This window comes from Anabrus simplex, chromosome 12 (genome assembly GCF_040414725.1).
Source record: "Anabrus simplex isolate iqAnaSimp1 chromosome 12, ASM4041472v1, whole genome shotgun sequence".
NCBI classification, from domain to species: Eukaryota; Metazoa; Arthropoda; class Insecta; order Orthoptera; family Tettigoniidae; genus Anabrus; species Anabrus simplex.
The window spans coordinates 71283109-71302424 of NC_090276.1; the positions used below are offsets into that span (position 1 = coordinate 71283109).

The 19316-nt window shown below is 40.7% G+C and overlaps 1 protein-coding gene across 1 annotated transcript in view; it reads right to left on the reverse strand.

The window, feature by feature from the left end:
• Nucleotides 1–18762, reverse strand: part of LOC137502806 (uncharacterized) — a 39314-nt gene extending 20552 nt beyond the window's left edge. Inside the window, exons 1-2 of the mRNA XM_068229812.1 lie at nucleotides 18665–18762; nucleotides 4762–4909 (exon numbers count right to left, since the gene is read on the reverse strand). Of these exons, the coding sequence (XP_068085913.1) occupies nucleotides 4762–4909; nucleotides 18665–18762 (246 nt within the window). The remainder of the gene's footprint in view (nucleotides 1–4761; nucleotides 4910–18664) is intronic.
• Nucleotides 18763–19316: the final 554 nt, after the last annotated feature.

The following is a 19316-nucleotide window of genomic DNA, read 5'->3' on the forward strand; positions in this document are numbered from 1 at the left end:
TCCTATTAACGTAGTACCGGGAGGAAAGCACGTCAGAGAGGTCTGAAAAAGCAACCGTATTCATTATCAAAAGAATAGTAAATTCGAGATAAATATTACACTGAATGAACGGAATTAATGCTGCAACCAGAATCCTTTACCGTTACAGAGTTGATTATTGTTGTATCGGTAGTCGTTTTACGGAGATTTCACTGTACTACCCATGAAGTCATACAATGCGGAGGTGATTCAGATACCAGTGCTTCCATAGAAAGATTATAGTCTTATAAACTCTTCCTGACAAGAAAATTGAAGCACCCAGAAGAAATCGTCGGATGTCAATGTAACTCGGAGATTCTGCGTACTCGTGTGGGACAGCGTTATCAGCACCTGGCAGAGTTTGAAATGAGTCTCATTGTGGGTCTCCATTTGACCGGCTGGTCAAATCGTGCAATATCGAGATTTGTGGGGCATTCCGATGTGACCCGATATTGGACTGCATGGGAATGTGAGGGCAGGCATACTCGTAGTAAAGATTCCGTTTGACCATGTCTGATGATCGCCGTATTGTGCACCAATCACATCGTAACGTCTTTATACCTGCGCCTTCCTTCCGAGAAATGTACTGGACTTCCTGCAACATTCTATGTCATCCCGCACCGTTGGTCAGAGACCTGTAGTAGCCGGACTAGATAATCACCTTCCCACGGCTGTGTTTGTGGTGCCGTGATCGGGAAGCACAGTGTGCCGATGAATGGCGTCGTATTGTGTTCAGCGTTGAATCGCGGTTCTCCACTGACCCGTATGGCAGCGAGCTGTGGAGAGGTCCAGCGGTATTACTCCTGGCGTCATAATGGGGGGAGCCATCGGGTAGTGATTGAGGGAACTCTTTGAGGGCAGAACGGTACGCCACAGACATCCTGTGTCCTCATGTGACAGTATCGTCAACAGGACAATGCTCGTCCACACACGGCATGTGTCTCTATGAACTGTATGAATGATGTTATGGTACTTCCGTGGCCAACAAGATCCTCAGATCTGTCCCCGATAGAACAATTAAGAGACCCTCCGCCCCAGTGCCAGTATCCAGAATGTCGAAGACCAGTTACAACAGTTGTGGGCCAGCTTGCAATGTCATACTGATAAGAAGGCTCATAATGCCATGTTCTTTTCACATTTAACTCGATTTTGTAAAGACTGTAATTACTTCACATACCGTCTCATCACGTGAAGTTTTATTTTGTTTCCTACTCCCTTTTAGGGTGCTTCAGTGTTCTTGCGAGGCAGTGTATACTAACTGACTGAGGGAGTGGTTCGTTTTAAAATTTAAAGAAATATACAATATTTTTCCAAATTGTGAAGGAAATAGGTTAGCATGCAAACTACTTTGTTTACTAGGAGCTGTCGCCTAGTCCGCTCGTCCGTAATGTAGCGAGAGTAACATAAATTCTAGGGGTTCTAATAGCCAGTACCTTAATGTTCATGCAAAGCTCATAGCAGAACTGTTGTGCGGGCTAGTATATACTTATTACTCGGTTCAGCAAGTTTGCATTCTAACCTATTAATGGCTGACTAAACATCCCGGTTCTGGTTTGATGAAAGCAGCTTATTTTAGATAGTTTCTCGTCGTCGTGTGTTTGCTCCAGAATGAGGTGCGAAGAGCATAAGAGTATAATTATGCATGTCTCCGTCCTTATTGTGGTGTGAATTGTGGGGTGTCTCAATGTGTTGCGGCACGCACTAGGTCACGCGAAGCTCCCAGCACGCGAATATCACAGTGTGACCTCGCAAGGGAAGGAGACAATCTCTCGCAGTCTGTACCGTTACTCGTGCACCTTGTATTACCACTTACAAGGATTCAGTATGGAGTAAAATCTGGAAATTATAAAAGAAAAAATATTTTAAAAATATTATAAAATTGTGATTCTTATCCTCTATAAAAAAAAGGTGAAAGGGACTATGGCACTTGGTGGGGTCGAGTGGTTAGTACTTCACCCGATCGCTTTTGTTCACAGGAATTAACCTGGTGCTGTCCGACTCGTTGGCTGAATGATCAGCGTACTGGCCCTCGGTTCAGAGGGTCCAGGGTTCGATTCCCGGACGGGTCGGGGATTTTAACCTTCATCGGTTAATTCCAATGGCCCGGGGGCTAGGTGTTTGTGCCGTCTTCAACATCCCCGCAACTCACACACCACACATAACACTATCTTTCACCACACTAACACGCAGTTACTTACGCATGGCAGATGCCGCTCACCCTCATCGGAGGGTCTGCCTTACAAGGGCTGCACTCGGCTAGTAATAGCCACACGAAAAGTATTATAATTATTAACGTGGTGCTCATTTTTGGTGTAGGCTGAGTGAACCTTAGGATCATAATGCACCTCCGGAAATGTAAATCTCATTTCTTAAATGTTTAGATTTCTTTAAGGGGGAATCGAACCTACGTTCTGCCGGGGCGTTACCGCCTTACCCTCTGTAATAATAATAGTCCACCTCTGTGGTGTAGTGGTTAGTGTGATTAGCTGCCATCCCCGGAGGCCCGGGTTCGATTCCTAGTGCTGCCACGAAATTTGAAAGGTGGTACGAGGACTGGAACGGGGTTCACTCCGCTTCGGGAGGTCAACTGAGCAAAGGGGGGTTTGATTCTCATTTTAGCCATCCTTGAAGTGATTTTCTGTGGTTTCCAGCTTCTCCTTCAGGCAAAAGTCGGGATGGTACCTAACTTAAGGTCAAGGCCGCTTCCTTCTCTCTTCCTTGTCTGCCCTTCCTAAACTTCCCATCTCCCACCACAGGGCACCTGTTCAGCATAGGAGGTGAGTTCACCTTGTGAGGTACTGGTTCTACTCCCCAGTTGTATACCCGACCAAATGCCTCACGTTCCAGGATATTGGCCCTTGAGGTGGCAGAGGTGGGATCCCTCGCTGAGGCGCGGGGGAATACCAACTCTGGAGGGTAAAATGATTACATAATAATGATACACCTGGAAATAAAGTATGGGGAACTCAAGAGTTCGGATATATTTAAATATATTGGTGAATGCATCCAGCCGAATGGGCTTGAAAACAAGGAAATAAAGGAAAGGTCAGAAGTATGGTGCTATTATCTTTCTTTCTGAGCTAGTTATCGTTCATGTTTCATTGCCAAAGAATGCCATGGTGCAGACGAAATTCTTCAGAAACATCTTTATAATTCCAGAATCATCGTCGGAAGTGAGCAAATTTCTTTTCTTAAGAAAGGCTTTGCTTTATTTTGTTAGTCTGCATTTTATGTCCTCCGTTACTTTACTGCGTAAGTAACAGCATTCGTTTACTTCATTTGCTAATCTAATATTTCCTGCATCACCTGACTTCATTCGATTGCACTCCATCACTTTTGTTTTGGACTTACTTATTTTCATCTTGTACTCCTTCTGTAAGACTGTGTTCTCTGCAGACTCAGATAAAGTAACAATATCTTTGGTAAATCTCAGACTTTTGATTTCCTCTCCTTCGATTGTGATTCATCTGAGAATTCCTCTTCGATTTCCTTTAGTGCATCTTTCATATAAACCTTATTTAATGTCAGATTTCTTCGAACCCACCTTTATGCTTACACAGTTTATGCCCGGGCATGGTGAATTTAGAAGTTATTTTCATGTGTGTAAAACACCATCACCAAAATAATACCTTTGTTAGTACCAATCAGTACAAACAGTAGCTCATTTAATTTTCTATTGTCTCTACACGCCGTCAAAAGAAACAATTTGTTAGGAACCTCAGTTAGTGTAATGTAAACTTTCCTCGACAGTTTCTGATATATTTGTGAAAGGGTGTTGCTCTTAAGATTTTTTCCGTATCTTACACAGTGATTTTAACTCTTTGTAATATTCTTATGCTTTAATATTGTATCGCTATGAACGATAGTCCTAACATACGAGTAATTTAAGGTGAAATAGGGATTGATTACTTGCGGGGGACCACACTAGAGCATTGACTCACTCCTTTCTGGATTGCTGCTTCGTTTCGAAACCCTTCGAATCTTATCACTACAGACTGATTTTTGTACAGATTTTAGATAACCACTTTTAGAATCGCAAATAGCTTGCTCCAATCAACGTTATTAGATACCTTTTCTAGATCTACGAACGGCATGCTTGTGGGGTTGTCCCTCGTAATTCGATCTTCTAAGATGAGACTTTACATATCCTTCGGGATGCCGAAAATTTGAATTATTTTAAGATATAACATATACGATTCGTTGGGAAATTTAAAATTCCTTCGAGACATCAGATATTCAATTTACGGACGTTAAGTAGAGGACATTTTGCTCATAAACAGAATTCATTCAATATGAAGTCCATCCAGTGAAGCAAAATCGATTGAATATGGAGAATTTTATCATTGGCATAATTATGACAATATCCGGACAGAATGTTTTGGTTACATGAGAATGACAATTACCACATTCGATTATGTGAACATGATTCACAAGAATCTCGCAACAAAATGAGCTGGTAGGTGTTGGGGTATGTAAATGTAAGATCACTTTACTAAGGTTAGTGAAAAGCGCGGTGCAACGGGCATTACTCGAGTATGGACGAGTCTTAAGACCTTCTTACATTAATTGGGCTGCCGAAGCCCGCAGGCAGTTTGAGAGTTCTGTGTTACGTAATTGAGGATGTGTATGCAACCTTTCTGTCCTATCTGTAAAGCATGTATGCATACTACTCAGGAGAGTCTTCGTCCGTAAAAGTGGAACAAACTAATGCTCCATTTGAAGACGTTGAAGAATATGACTTACCGGCGGAGGAAGATGCGAGGTTTGTCTCTTGATATGCGCCAGACTGCTCGGGTTGTACGCCATGTTGGCGAACACCAGCCTCTCCTCGTAGTCGTACTCGCAGAGGATCTTGTTCTCACACAGGTAGAAACGGTCTCCAACGCAGAACCTGCAACAGAACAAGAAGAAAGCTGCATGTTAGTGATATGATTCCACTGTGATCTTAGTGAATCTTCATTCAGTATTTCATACACGATCTGTTATCTGGTTTTATATATTTATCTTTCGACTACTTTTAGGACTAAAGGCTAAAATTAGATGTTGGTCTAGGTCATGTGTGTGCAAAATCCGAACCATTCGTGAGTGCAGTGGCGATTGCTGATTCTTAGACTCATACTGATTGCGGTTTATACGTACTTGAACAATAAATTACACAATTTTACTTTTAATTACATTCTCGATTTGCAGTTATTTTACTAAAATCTGAGTTTAAGGTTGTATGTGCTGTACTGGCAATGATAAATTGACGAACTTTTACTAAATTTCTCTCAGAAAATATGAATCCTATGAGGTAAAAATTTTATGCTGGTACCGACACAAGCTTCATCCATATACTGACCTTTTTGTTTTAATGGGGAGAGAAGAACATTTCTATATTTTTTAGTACACTAATTCCTCATATTTTCCCATAAAATGTTTGGTAATTTCCATTAATAAATTAGAAATGAAAAAGAAAAGTATGGAATAACTGTAAAATGTTCAAATACCTACACCGTACGTAAAGAACTTCCTAAAAGTGTGCAATAATAATGTCCCACATTTACCTAATTGTATGGAGATACTGCATCATTAACACCTAAAATCAGTGCCTGATACCCCAGAAATACCCTTTTTGGAATTTCCCTTTTCCTGAAAATTCTTGTTGGTCTGGACGTGATAATGCGTTACATACAAGTCACACATCCACGAGGATAAAATTAAAATTTGAGCAGCACAACCAAACAACAGAATGCAGCATAGCGTTTGCTTATTAGGCTGGCCAACACATAGAACTATCCTAGAACACACAAACCTGAAAGGAAGAATTGATAACGAAACCCAGCTGTGTACGATTGTAAAGTTATTGAATAGAGAGTGGATGCACCCGAGAAAAGTTTCAAAATTATTTATTATTATTATTAGGGGAATGTGAGGAAGTAAATTAATAGAAGGAAAAGAATTGATTCACGCTAGTTAGTAATAGAATTGTGCCTGAGAAAACCTAGACAATATAACTCTGTTGAAGTCTAGAGTAATTGAGTACGTAGGCTATAGTTAGAGCATATAATTAATTTATCGTCATAGTCTAATTAGTCTGCGTGTTTCTTGACAGTTATTACTAATATTCATATCACGAGTCGGACGTGGTATGGAGAGACTGAGGATGAATACTGTGGTTATCTTCTCTTTGGAGGGTTCATGTTTCTGGGGTATCTGATGGATTTCTAGAGCAATTCCGAGAAGTTACAACAACGTTTCTAACACTGCTTTCAGGCCATTCTTTCTCTGTTCAATTTCTAAATAACTTACAAATGTTAAATTTTGGGTAATGATTTTTTCGTACACCTTATTCTTTATTTGTGCTTTTACTGCATGTATCAAACCGTTACCCTTTCCTGGATCTATGGTATCTGTAATTATTGGAGACAGGTATTATCTTATCGTAGCTAGTTGGGAGAAGGTCATGGAGAAGAAGAATAAGAAAAAGAAGAAGAAGTAGTAGTTCGATATTATTTAAGTTCAGCGTTAGGTGAGGAATTTAGTCCAGTTTAACGGTCAGATGCCCTTTCGGACACCAACACTGTATCGTAGGATAAGTGCAGTACTGCGTGTTTCTGTAAGGGTTATTCGTGTGCTGTGGTGAGTGTATATGAAGCGGTGTGTATTAGGGTAAAAACCAAGACCCAGTCCCGGAGCCTGAGGAAGTAGTCGGACAAGGTTATAATGCTTGACCCAGCTTGGGAATTTAACTAGAATCATCAGTAGAGTTGGGATGTTTTGGCAGTAATAGATTAGAATACTCAAGGGAATAACAAGTACAAACTAGCCCGCATAACGGTTCTGCTATGAAAGTTGCATAAACATTAGGGGTACAGCCCATTAGAATCCCTAAAAGTTATGTTACTGTAGCTACATTACGGAAAAGCGAGCTAGACGACACTTTCTACTTACCAAATTACTTTGTATTTTAATCTATTAGGCACCAGTGTCTCTTAGGTTGGTAGCATGCTTTGGCAACCACGTTGCCCTTAGCTGAATTCCGGCATTGTTTCCACTTCCTTGTGCCATGCTCCTCATGTTCATCTACGCTATCCAGCTTCCTTGGTCAGCTCTTCTTCTTTTCCGACCCCGTCGGTATTAGGTTTCCACGCCTAGGGAGTCTTTCACTTTCACGCCTTTCGTGGCCCTTGATTTCCTTTGGCGGACACCTTTATTTCTCTAAGTGTTGACCTCTTCCATTTTACCCCCTCTGATCAGTGTTAATAGAGGATAATCGCCCACTTGTACTGTACTTTCTTTTAAAACAATAACCATCAGCAACAATCACCACCTCTAACCTGTTTCTGCCTGAACATGCTGGCTCTAATCAGTACCAACACCAGCTGAATATTTCCTACCCTTTCTCGTTGTATTGAAAAGAGCATAGTATATTTCTTGAACGTCCACAAGGACTGGAGTCAATCGATAATTCTCCATGCTTGAATGTTGGTAACTCTGTTACTCTCATACCAGATGGACCTAAATACTTATCTTAATGTCAAAATGATGCTCAAATGATGAAAATCACCTAAGAAGTAAGTTTGTGGAGGAATTAGGGAGGTTCTGAACGATCGTGTCCGTTGTCAAACACAGTGTAGCTTCAGCTGTTACTTTCCATGTATATTAAAGTGGGCGGCACGGCTCTAATAAGGCGGGAGTTCTCTCTCCAGCCTGGCACGTGACCTGCCTCCAGAGCGCGCTGAAGATTAGTACTCGTTACTCACATGTGTGCGTTAAAACTGCATGGCCCTCTGTATAGTCACATCGCTACCGTAGTGTGTCTTCAGCTGTTTAGAATAGACTAGTGCGTGGCCCTCTGTATAGTCACATCGCTACCGTAGTGTGTCTTCAGCTGTTTAGAATAGACTAATGCATGGCCTTGTGTATAGTCACATCGCTACCGTAGCGTGTCTTCAGCTGTTTAGAGTAGACTAGTGCATGGCCCTCTGTATAGTCACATCGCTACCGTAGTGTGTCTTCAGCTGTTTAGAATAGACTAGTGCATGGCCGTCTGTATAGTCACATCGCTACCGTAGTGTGTCTTCAGCTGTTTAGAATAGACTAGTGCATGGCCCTCTGTATAGTCACATCGCTACCGTAGTGTGTCTTCAGCTGTTTAGAATAGACTAGTGCATGGCCGTCTGTATAGTCACATCGCTACCGTAGTGTGTCTTCAGCTGTTTAGAATAGACTAGTGCATGGCCCTCTGTATAGTCACATCGCTACCGTAGTGTGTCTTCAGCTGTTTAGAATAGACTAGTGCATGGCCCTCTGTATAGTCACATCGCTACCGTAGTGTGTCTTCAGCTGTTTAGAATAGACTAGTGCATGGCCCTCTGTATAGTCACATTGCGTCACATCGCTACCGTAGTGTGTCTTCAGCTGTTTAGAATACAGTAGTGCATGGCCCTCTGTATAGTCACATCGCTACCGTAGTGTGTCTTCAACTGTTTACAGTAGACTAATGCATGGCCCTCTGTATAGTCACATTGCTACCGTAGTGTGTCTTGAGCTGTTTAGAATAGACTAGTGCATGGCCCTCTGTATAGTCACATCGCTACCGTAGTGTGTCTTGAGCTGTTTAGAATAGACTAGTGTATAGTCACATCGCTACCGTAGCGTGTCTTGAGCTGTTTAGAATAGACTAATGCATGGCCTTGTGTATAGTCACATCGCTACCGTAGCGTGTCTTGAGCTGTTTAGAATAGACTAATGCATGGCCCTCTGTATAGTCACATCGCTAGCGTAGCGTGTCTTGAGCTGTTTAGAATAGACTAATGCATGGCCCTCTGTATAGTCACATCGCTAGCGTAGTGTGTCTTGAGCTGTTTAGAATAGACTAATGCATGGCCCTCTGTATAGTCACATCGCTACCGTAGTGTGTCTTGAGCTGTTTAGAATAGACTAATGCATGGCCCTCTGTATAGTCACATCGCTACCGTAGTGTGTCTTCAGCTGTTTAGAATAGACTAGTGCATGGCCCTCTGTATAGTCACATCGATACTGTAGTGTGTCTTCAGCTGTTTACAGTAGACTAGTGCATGGCCCTCTATATAGTCACATCGCTAGCGTAGTGTGTCTTGAGCTGTTTAGAATACACTAGTGCATGGCCCTCTGTATAGTCACATCGCTACCGTAGTGTGTCTTGAGCTGTTTAGAATAGACTAGTGCATGGCCCTCTGTATAGTCACATCGCTAGCGTAGTGTGTCTTCAGCTGTTTACAGTAGACTAATGCATGGCCCTCTGTATAGTCACGTCGCTGTGGTAGCAGACAAGAATATCCGTAGTGCCCTTTAAATAGTTTAGAAAATACTCTTTCATAGCCTCTTTGAAGTCCCATTGCTACCACTACAGATGAGAAGTTTGTTTTCAACTGTTTTAAGTAGATACTTTTATGCTTCTTTGTATCTCATTGCTATAACTATCGACGGGAATTTAAGTACTGTGCCTTGAACCTTTTAGAATATAAACTTTCAGGCAGCGTCTTCTTGAACAATGCCATACTAGAGATAAGGATATCCATAATGTGTCTTCAGTTCTTCAGAATATATATTTACTTTGCCTTCTTGTACATTGATACCACTACAGACAAAATGAAGGCGTCAACTCTCTCTTTAACTTCTTTCACAGAAGTATAGCTGTGATATCAAACACTGTTGTTCGCACAGTTGGTTGCTTTGGAGTCCTCGACTTTTCAAAGAAGGTAACTTTTACGACTTCTTTAAATCATCTTACTCTTATCATTATGAGAAAGAAAAAATCAGAGTTGTGGGCGTGGTAGCTAATTGCTATTATCGTAAGACCAGCGTAGTTGGAATTCCAGCCCGTGGATATTGGAATTTTGAAATGAATAATCATATTCCTTTGGTTATGACTGCATATGAAACTGGAGGACCCATGACTACGATGACGATAACAATAATCATAAAGAGTACATGTTAACTACTAAATCATTTGTATTGTTACCGGTGGAAAAGTGTGCAACGATTGGTTTGTAGATAGTGTCTTAGGAAGTCTACATTAGCCTCATCAACCACACATTGCTACTTAAGAGAAATAACTCTGATGAAAAGTTCCTTAACTTCGAATTGCCTCTTCCTTTCCACAATTTGCTCTTGCGCAGACTTCCTCAGATTATTCCTTGGTCTTTGTGGATTTCAATGTAGTTTTAACTTATATTACTTTAAATATACATTTATTTGATTTATGTAGGGTATGTTCAGTCCAGGCCGGCCCCGTGGTATAGGGGTAACATGCCTGCCTGTTACCTGGAGGCCCCAGGTCAGGGATTTTTTCCTTGATCTGAGGGTTAGTTCCAAGTCCACTCAGCCTACGTGATTACAATTCAGCTATCTGACGATGAGATATCGGCCACGGTCTAGAACGCCAAGAATAACAGCCGAGAGGATTCGTCGTGCTGATCACAAGACACCTCATAATCTGCAGGCCTTCGGGTCGAGCAGCGGTCGCTTTGTAGGCCAAGACCCTTCGGGGTTGTTGTGCCGTAGGTTTGGCTTGGTAATGTTCAATTCTAATCTTAAGTACAATTGATTCCCATTTTGAAATTCTTCATAAATATCGAACAGTCAGTTTTTCGACTTGCAATATACAGCGCAATCTGTGGACCATGAATATTTCCATTCTCTTAATAATCTGGTAAGTGACTTCTTTTGATTCTCACTAGTCTGGAAGAAGACTTATTCTTGTCACATAAGAACAATACGATTTAAGAAAGTGTTACATCAGTTAAGCAAGTTTTGTTGCAGCTATACAAGAATTATAAAAACAACTTCATTAACACCATGCAGGATTGTATAAATGAGTACTACTGTGGTTGCAAAAAATGTGACAAACTGAAGTAACTTGGACTTAGGTAAGTTAGCTTTCTTTTGAGACTGAAAGCAGGGGTGTGAACATTCCCATTTAATGTTACAGTCAAAGTATTTTCGTTTCTCAGTCCTTGCACAAAGTGGTACTTCAGCACACAATACACGAACTATTAACACCAATAATAAGTGCATTTGTTAGACAGCCATCGTCGGTCGATCGAAAAGAAGCCGATGACCTAGACATTAGGCTTCTTAAAATAGATGCAGCGAGCATGATATGAATATTAGCATTTTCAAGAATAAGGTGATATCGGAAAGGGAGAGAACCCTAAGAGTTTCCGAAGTCTGGAGCAGGTGGATCACTTCAAGTATCCAGGTTGTGTGTTCTCCCAGTGAGATTGAATCAAGGTGTAGCACAGCTAATGCAGAGAGCTGCTCGCAGTTGCGGTCAATGGCATTCTGTACGGCAGAAGTCAGCTCTCGGACAAAATTATTTTTACACCGATTTGTTTTCAGACCAACTAAGGGCTGCATCAGACTGTACTGAATGTAATACTAGCGCAAATGTGAGGAAAATAAATTTAGAATACAATTCTTGGACATTTTTCAACTTCATCACTAACACTGAAATGCTGCATAACATTCACGCCATCGTATGCACAATACAATCGATGCTTTGCAGTGAGCCTGTACTCAGACCACCCGACAAACATTGCGACTCACAGGTTGCCCTTACTCAAGGCGCTAATGCATCCAACGCGGATTGATTTCAGAATTTTCAAGTATTATTATTACTCTCAACTAAGTGTAGCAACGTGGTGTTACGTATAAAGGACGTGAATGATCAGTCACTGTATACCCTGAACTCCGTATTTGTTAGGTGATCTCTGAGAAAAATTGAAAATATTCGTGTCCTGAACGGATGAAATCGGGGTTAAAATCTGAAAAACAAACTACTCAGTTTTCTCGAAACGCTTCGCCGTACAAATCCGAAATTTCACATAATGGTTGTAATTATTAAATAAAACTGATATGGTAAATATCATCCCCCAGGTGTTAATAGAGTTAAAACCACAAAACAAAATTATTTATTACTACAAAATCGTTTAGCGTAGAAACTTGACGTTTCACGTAATAGATACTCATTCATGACCTACAAGTCAGTCAAGAAATATTTTTAAATATTCTTCTGTTAAGGGGTTTAACTAGGGGTTGTGTTGGAAAAGAATAGCGTTTCTTACTCCAAAACTGCCCGACGTATGAAGTTGAAATTGGAAATGGTTTTTGCCTGTACGTTCCAGATGTTAATTAAGGGCGAATTCTAAAACTTTCAGTTTTACAGGATTTTTTTTGCTAGGGGCTCTATGTCGCACCGACACAGATAGGTCTTATGGCGACGATGGGATAGGAAAGGCCTAGGAGTTGGAAGGAAGCGGCCGTGGCCTTAATTAAGGTTCAGCCCCAGCATTTGCCTGGTGTGAAAATGGGAAACCACGGAAAACCATTTTCAGGGCTGCCGATAGTGGGATTCGAACCTACTATCTCCCGGATGCAAGCTCACAGCCGCGCGCCTCTACGCGCACGGCCAACTCGCCCGGTTTTACAAGATTTAAATGAGGGTTAGATTCGGAAACAAAACAGCTTGACGTCTGAATTGAGAGTGTACTATATAATTACACCGCCCGTGTGGTCTCGAAGAGAGCCTTCAGTTTAAAACCGTACCAAATATCTTGCTAGTTAATTAAAAATATACCTATTAAATTCAGACACCATAAGCACATAGATTATCTGATACATTAAAAGCACTATACATACATGTAATTTGAAAACAAAGATATAAACTTCTTAGATGAAGCAGCACCTAAAGATATTCGAGTCCCAATCGTAGATGCGTCCAGAAGCAGAATATTTGAACGCTTTGCAGTGATCCTGTACTCAGATCACCCGCCGAGTATTGACACTCACAGGTTGCCCATACTCAAGGTGCTAATGCATCCAATTGCGGATTGATTTAATGATTTTCACATAATACAATGATAACAGGTGCAGTAAAGAGATAAAAGGGGCGAATAACGCTTGTCAAACAGGCGTTTAATAATAGTATATTTTTTATTAGTGCAAATTTAGATTTTAGAATTAGGAAGAAATTTGTAATTTGTAATCTCTCTTCCATGGAGTGTGCTACTGTATGGCTGTGAATGTTGGACAATCAGAGATCAGGATTGGAAACGACTGGAAGCGTATGAGATGTGGATATAGAGACGAATGCTACGGGTTAAATGGTTTGAAAAGAGAACACAAAATGTATTCCTCGAGGAATTCAAGGGGAAAATAATAATAATAATTTCGTGTGGCTATTTCTAGCCGAGTGCAGCCGTTGTCAGGTAGACCCTCCGATGAGGGTGGGCGGCATCTGCCATGTGTAGGTAACTGCGTGTTATTGTGGTGGAGGATAGTGTTATGTGTGGTGTGTGAGTTGCAGGGATGTTGGGGACTGCACAAAAACCCAGCCCCCGGGCCATTGGAATTAACCAATGTAGGTTAAAATCCCCGACCCGGTCGGGAATCGAACCCGGGACCCTCTGAACCGAAGGCTATTACGCTGACCATTCAGCCAACGAGTCGGACATTCAAGGGAAGAGAAGAACTGATGCTAACTATACAGAAAAAAAACTAAACCAAACCCCATGGCACTACAGCCCTTGAAGGGCCTTGGCCTACCAAGCGACCGCTGCTCAGCCCGAAGGCCTGCAGATTACGAGGTGCCGTGTGGTCAGCACGACGAATCCTCTCGGCCGTTATTCTTGGCTTTCTAGACCGGAACTATACAGAAAAGAAGAGCTAAATTCACTGGCCACATTTTGCGACATAATACTGTTCTTACCAATCTGCATGCTGTCCGTTTTTCCAGAGGGGCGCGGGTTCAATTCCCGGTCGGGTAGGTGATTTTAAAATTCAATGGTTACTTCCGATGGCTTGGGGGATGGGTGTATGTGTCATCTTCATTATTAGAATTCATCACAGGTAAGGGCCTCATCCTCACAGACGAGCCGTTTGCCTAAAGGGTGTCAACTCAAAAGACCTGCACCAGCCTCTCAGGAGACCACAATCTGCTGGAAGCAAAATTTACGCGGAAGCAACGCCGGGGATGACCGAGGAAAACATTCCTTCAGGACATGGCACAGAGTGTTCATTATTGTACCTATTATGACATGTAACGAGCAGCTGAGGGTAAAGAACGTTGGATTGCTTTTGGGCACTGATGATATTGCTATCTCAACTAACTGTAGAAACGTGGTGTTACGTATAAAGGACTTGATAATACACATTATCTCGGGAATCGATAAGAAATTACACAAGAAGAATCGATTACGTGGATAAACATTTGTATGTATATGAAGTGACTTAAATTGTGATGGGAGAGAGATTTCAGTGTAAGTAAACCTCATTTCCAGTTTCTGTACTAATGGTATATCCACGTGTAGTTTATTGTGGAGATCACGCTTGAGGTTGGAATTCAGGGCGTTGGACACGTCAACTGATTTTGTTGAAGGGCGTTCTTATACTCACTTGTGAACAAAGCGTAGGACAGGGTACGCAGAGTTTATGACGGTGTACTGATAATCTGGTCATTATACTTGAAATATTTCGTTTTATAATATAACTTCAATTTTTCCAGTCAAATAATAGTAGAAGGAGGGAAAATTCAGAATATGCAGAAACTTAAATGCATAGGAGAATGGATAGAAATTGGGGTGACAGGAAAAGAAGCAATGGAAGATAGAACATACAAAGTAACTGAACATCTACAATAAGAAGAATATTTCGATTGATGCAAAATTGAGGCATCCGCAGCAGAAACTCTTGACTTACTAAGAACAGTAGTACTTAAGAGATTAGAAATGGTGGAACGAAAGATTCTCAAGAAGATATTGGTATCATGAAGAATAGAGGACGGTCACTTTATAAGACGAGCGAACCAAGAACTGTATACCAAGATAGAGAAAATCTCGGACGCCATACAGAACAGAAGTAGCGTGATCTTCGGACAAACCCTGAGAATGGACCAGGGGAGGTTAACACTGCAAATAATACAGTACACTGGATCCAAAAGGTACAAAGGGACCTTGAATAAATTTGAATACAGGAACCAGAGATATAAAACAGAGTGACTTTTAAATTTAAAAAATCAGGATTGTACAGGTTTTCTGGACAGATTGAGGCCCGAAACAAAATCTACATGGACAGAAGTTCGAAGAAGATTGCAAAGTATGAGAATGAAAGAATACTGGACAAGGAGAAAGACCAGAAGAAACAAAGCTGATACGAATTAACATTGTCCTCAGATAGCCAAAACGAAAAGAAGAAAGATGTGAGTCAAAATAAGGTTATTACTTATGTGTAGGACAAGTAAGAAACCAAATTGTTTGACATTTTCATATTGAAACCATTTCTTAGCAAAGTAGGGGTCCCCATGCCACGAAAAACCTAAAATTAAATTGTGCTGAAAGTCGAAGGGCTAAAGGTTTCAAACTGCGAGTCTTGGATATCTATATCAACTTGAAAAACAAGTTTTGAAAATCACTTTTGGCCTAATGAAGTTCCGGAGAAGCAGCTTGTTTCTTTACTCGTTTTCTTCTTGATATAATTACTAGCCACATTAACTTATTTACATCATTCTTTGTGTATTGTAATCCTTGATTCAATGCCCTCAGGCGTTTTCTGATTGTATGAAAAATGTCCACACCGAATGTAGTTATAACAGCTTAAATGAAACAATGCATCGACTGCTAATCTAATCGACCGGATAACGATGATTAGGAAAAGGATTGCTCATACCTTATTATATTTACTTAAAATTCGTAGCTCATATCACTAGGATATTTTCTACATTGAGTTGCTTGCTTGAAGGGCTAGAACTGTGGATTTTTGAGAGACTTTATAAAGTACACCAGGGAAGATTTTTGCCTCTGGTATCCTCACTACAGCTCCATTATCAAAAGTATCATTAATTTACATGATGTTGTAATTTTACGATTTGATGCCTTTTCGGGTATCAAACCTTCCTTAAGAAATGTTTTCAGCATTGCGTGCTTCTGTGCTGTGTTGTGTGTGCATGAAGAAGTGTGTAATAGAACTGACATAAGCACGACGTCCCCCTAGGTGAATAATTATTAATTAGACGCAACTAAAACCCTCGGCATGACCTGGAATCGAACCCGGGGCCACTACGTTGATAATTATGTCAACTATCCAGATGATACGGAAGCAAAGTAATTATATTAATAAACATATCACACGGAAAGAAAAAAATAGGACCTTAAAATATATACACATTTTTATAACTCAATTCCAATTAGATACAACATATAAATTGGTCTTTCCACTCGACTACCTTAGGTTGTGAATGGCGTGTTCTATTTTAATGTGAAGTGAGTGTAAGGCGAGAGAATCGAACCATCAATATTTAGGGTGTTTAACCGCGAGATTTGATTCTTGAGTCGCGCAGCTGCATGCAGTAGGCCATGGGAGCCACGCGGGAGCTGGCGTCTCATCAGGGGGCTTTGCTTCCCTAACGGTTGTTCTCCGGGCACAGATGGACGTAGGAATTAGGAGGCCATGCCTTTTCAAATGCTGTGCACGACGAAAGAATCACGTCCCGTGGATCAACTCGTACTACAGTATAATCCCCATTATCACTGTCTTTAACATCATCATCTTTATCTTAGTCATCTTTTCCTTTATTTAGAGACTTAGTTACTTCTTATTAAAAGTCTTAGGGCATATAGTGTAGAAAGTTGTAGTAAATTATGGCTGCGATTGAGAAGGTAAGGTTAATTATCTCCCAGTATTCGCCTGGTGTTGAAATAAGAAACCCCACCACACACCCACTCCAAGAAAATGTTGTGAGTAGTACCTTGTTTCACTTCCAAATCCCTGGTCGGAATATTTATAAATATTGGGTTACTAATTGATTTTGATCCAGATTGCAAGTCGCAGCGCAGTTGAAGGGACTGCAACCCGTCGTACAGCTAAGGCAGTTAAGTCATCTAAACATAATTTTCAGGGGATTCAGGAAAAAGGCTGAACATCAACGACAGCTGTACAATATTATGCATTATCTCAGACAATGCAATCATACAGGTCAAAAGTATGATTTGTCAAAATATCCTAAGCCTCTTACATGATCAACAACAACGCACGTATCAAAATATTTAGATTAGCTCGAGAATTTTTCTGCATACATTGATTAATTCCTGTTACAATTCCCGCTAAACTTCAAAAGAGAAACAGCGTTCTTATAGTTCTGATTGATAGATTTACTGTTCAGGGTGGTAAAATTGATAATTATTATTCCACCATATAGAAAGGGAATTATTTCTAAAATTTTGATTTATTTCTCAGAAGAAACCACAATTGCTCTAACGATCAGGATGCCATCATATCTACCGAGTTCTAAGGCGTATCTATTCTCGCTTACGGTTCTGTATGGAGGTAAGCATACACAGTAGGTGCTATAAGAAAGCAGTGCGCGTAACGTTTACACAATAAAAATATAGTGTGGGGAAGAGGGTACTTGCTACTCATACGAATTGAAACTATTTACTGCTAGAAAATCCACATCTTATTAATGATTTTCTACATTTCTCCAGTAATGCCCGTGTTGTACATTTTAAGGCAGACCTCAATCGTCTTCATGTGCGTGACTATGGACCACTGTATACGGAGTAGTTCACGGAGCCAGGTTGCAGGAAAGCTAATTCGTGTTGAAGGTACGGACAATTTACTATCATTTCATCACTTTTAGAATAATACAAGACATTATACTTCATATGGATAAATGTTTGAACCGAATGATTGAACACGACTCAACGAGGCTGAAATGGCGTATGTTCTACAAAGAGGTCTAAAGAGTTCTATGGAATTAACTCTCATTGAGGATATGCGGGTCGTTAAGGATGGGGCCTATGTAGGGTGGAATCTAATGCTGAGGACGACACACATATCCGGTCCTCGAGCCATAGTAATTAGTCGGAAATAGAACCAGAGTTTCCGTGGACCAGGCAGCCATGGATTCGGACAACGTGACTCAATGATTGACAGTTTTTCACATTCGGCACAGCGTTCACTAAAAAGACTGAAATGCCTGACTTCCCTTCTGTTGAAGAGAGGACATTCTAGGATTCTGGAACGGAGAATACCAAGGATTTGAGAATCATTGTTCAAATTACAAATATGGTCAAGGAGCAGGTCAAGATGGTACTGTTGTATCTGTACCATAATGGAAAGTAGATCATGCAGTTGAAAGACATTTTGGTCTGTGAAACACTGAACAGTATACATGAAGTCAAAGGTAAAATATCTTGTCTCTACTTAGCCTCCAATAAAATACTTTTTCGGCTCCATGGCTAAATTGTTAACTCGATTGTCTTTTTACTGAGGTGTCTCGGGTTCGATTCGGGCAGTGTCGCGGATTTCAACCTTCATTGGTTAATTCTGGTGGATTGAAGGCTAGGGTGTGTGCTACCTTCATAGGTAAGACTCATACTCTTCAAATAATAATAATAATAATAATAATAATAATAATAATAATAATAATAATAATAATAATAATAATAATAATAATAATAATAATAATAATAATAATAATATAATAATTTCCCAGCTGTTGGCAAGGTCTACTTGGAACATAAGTGTCTCCATCTCCTCTTCTCCTCTTGTCTTCCCACCATTTCTCGCTCTTCACTTTTGCCCAGACCTCTCCACTTCTCTTAAACTCCGGTAATCTACTTGCCTTTTGGTCTTCCTTTTGGTTGTTTTCCTGTAATCCCCATTTCGTGCATCCTGCTGGGTACCCTTTCCTCTGTCATTCTCTTCATCTGTCCATACCATGTACGTCTAGACGCCCCTATCCTGTTCTGTAGTGGCCCTTCTTTTACTATATCTCTAACCTTCTCATCTCTCATCTTATACATTCTTGTCACTCCTATTTTGATTCTCAGGAATTTTATTTGACTTTCCTGTATCCTAATCACAGGTCTCTGCCTCATGACACAAGTTTCATCTGCATACGTCAGAATAGGTACATAGTGCGTCCTGTATACCACTCTTTTGCTTCTCTGAGGGACATCCTTGCTCCAAACCAAGCTCTGACACGCTCCTGCTTTTCTTTCACGCTAGATTATTTCCTCATCATTTCTTCCGCTTTCCTCTATGATACCTCCCAGATACTTGAAACTCTCTACCTTCCTAAGCTGTTCCGTTCCAAGCATTATCCCTCCCGTAGGTCTGTCATTTCTCGTTGTGATCACTATCTCACTCTTTTTGGCATTAACTTTAATTCCATATTATTTTGCTCAAACCAGCCTGTTCTGTGGCCAAACTTGTACTTCTTAGTTACAGTCATCACTAGAGCCCGGATTTTTATGCATTAATAGGTTAGAAAG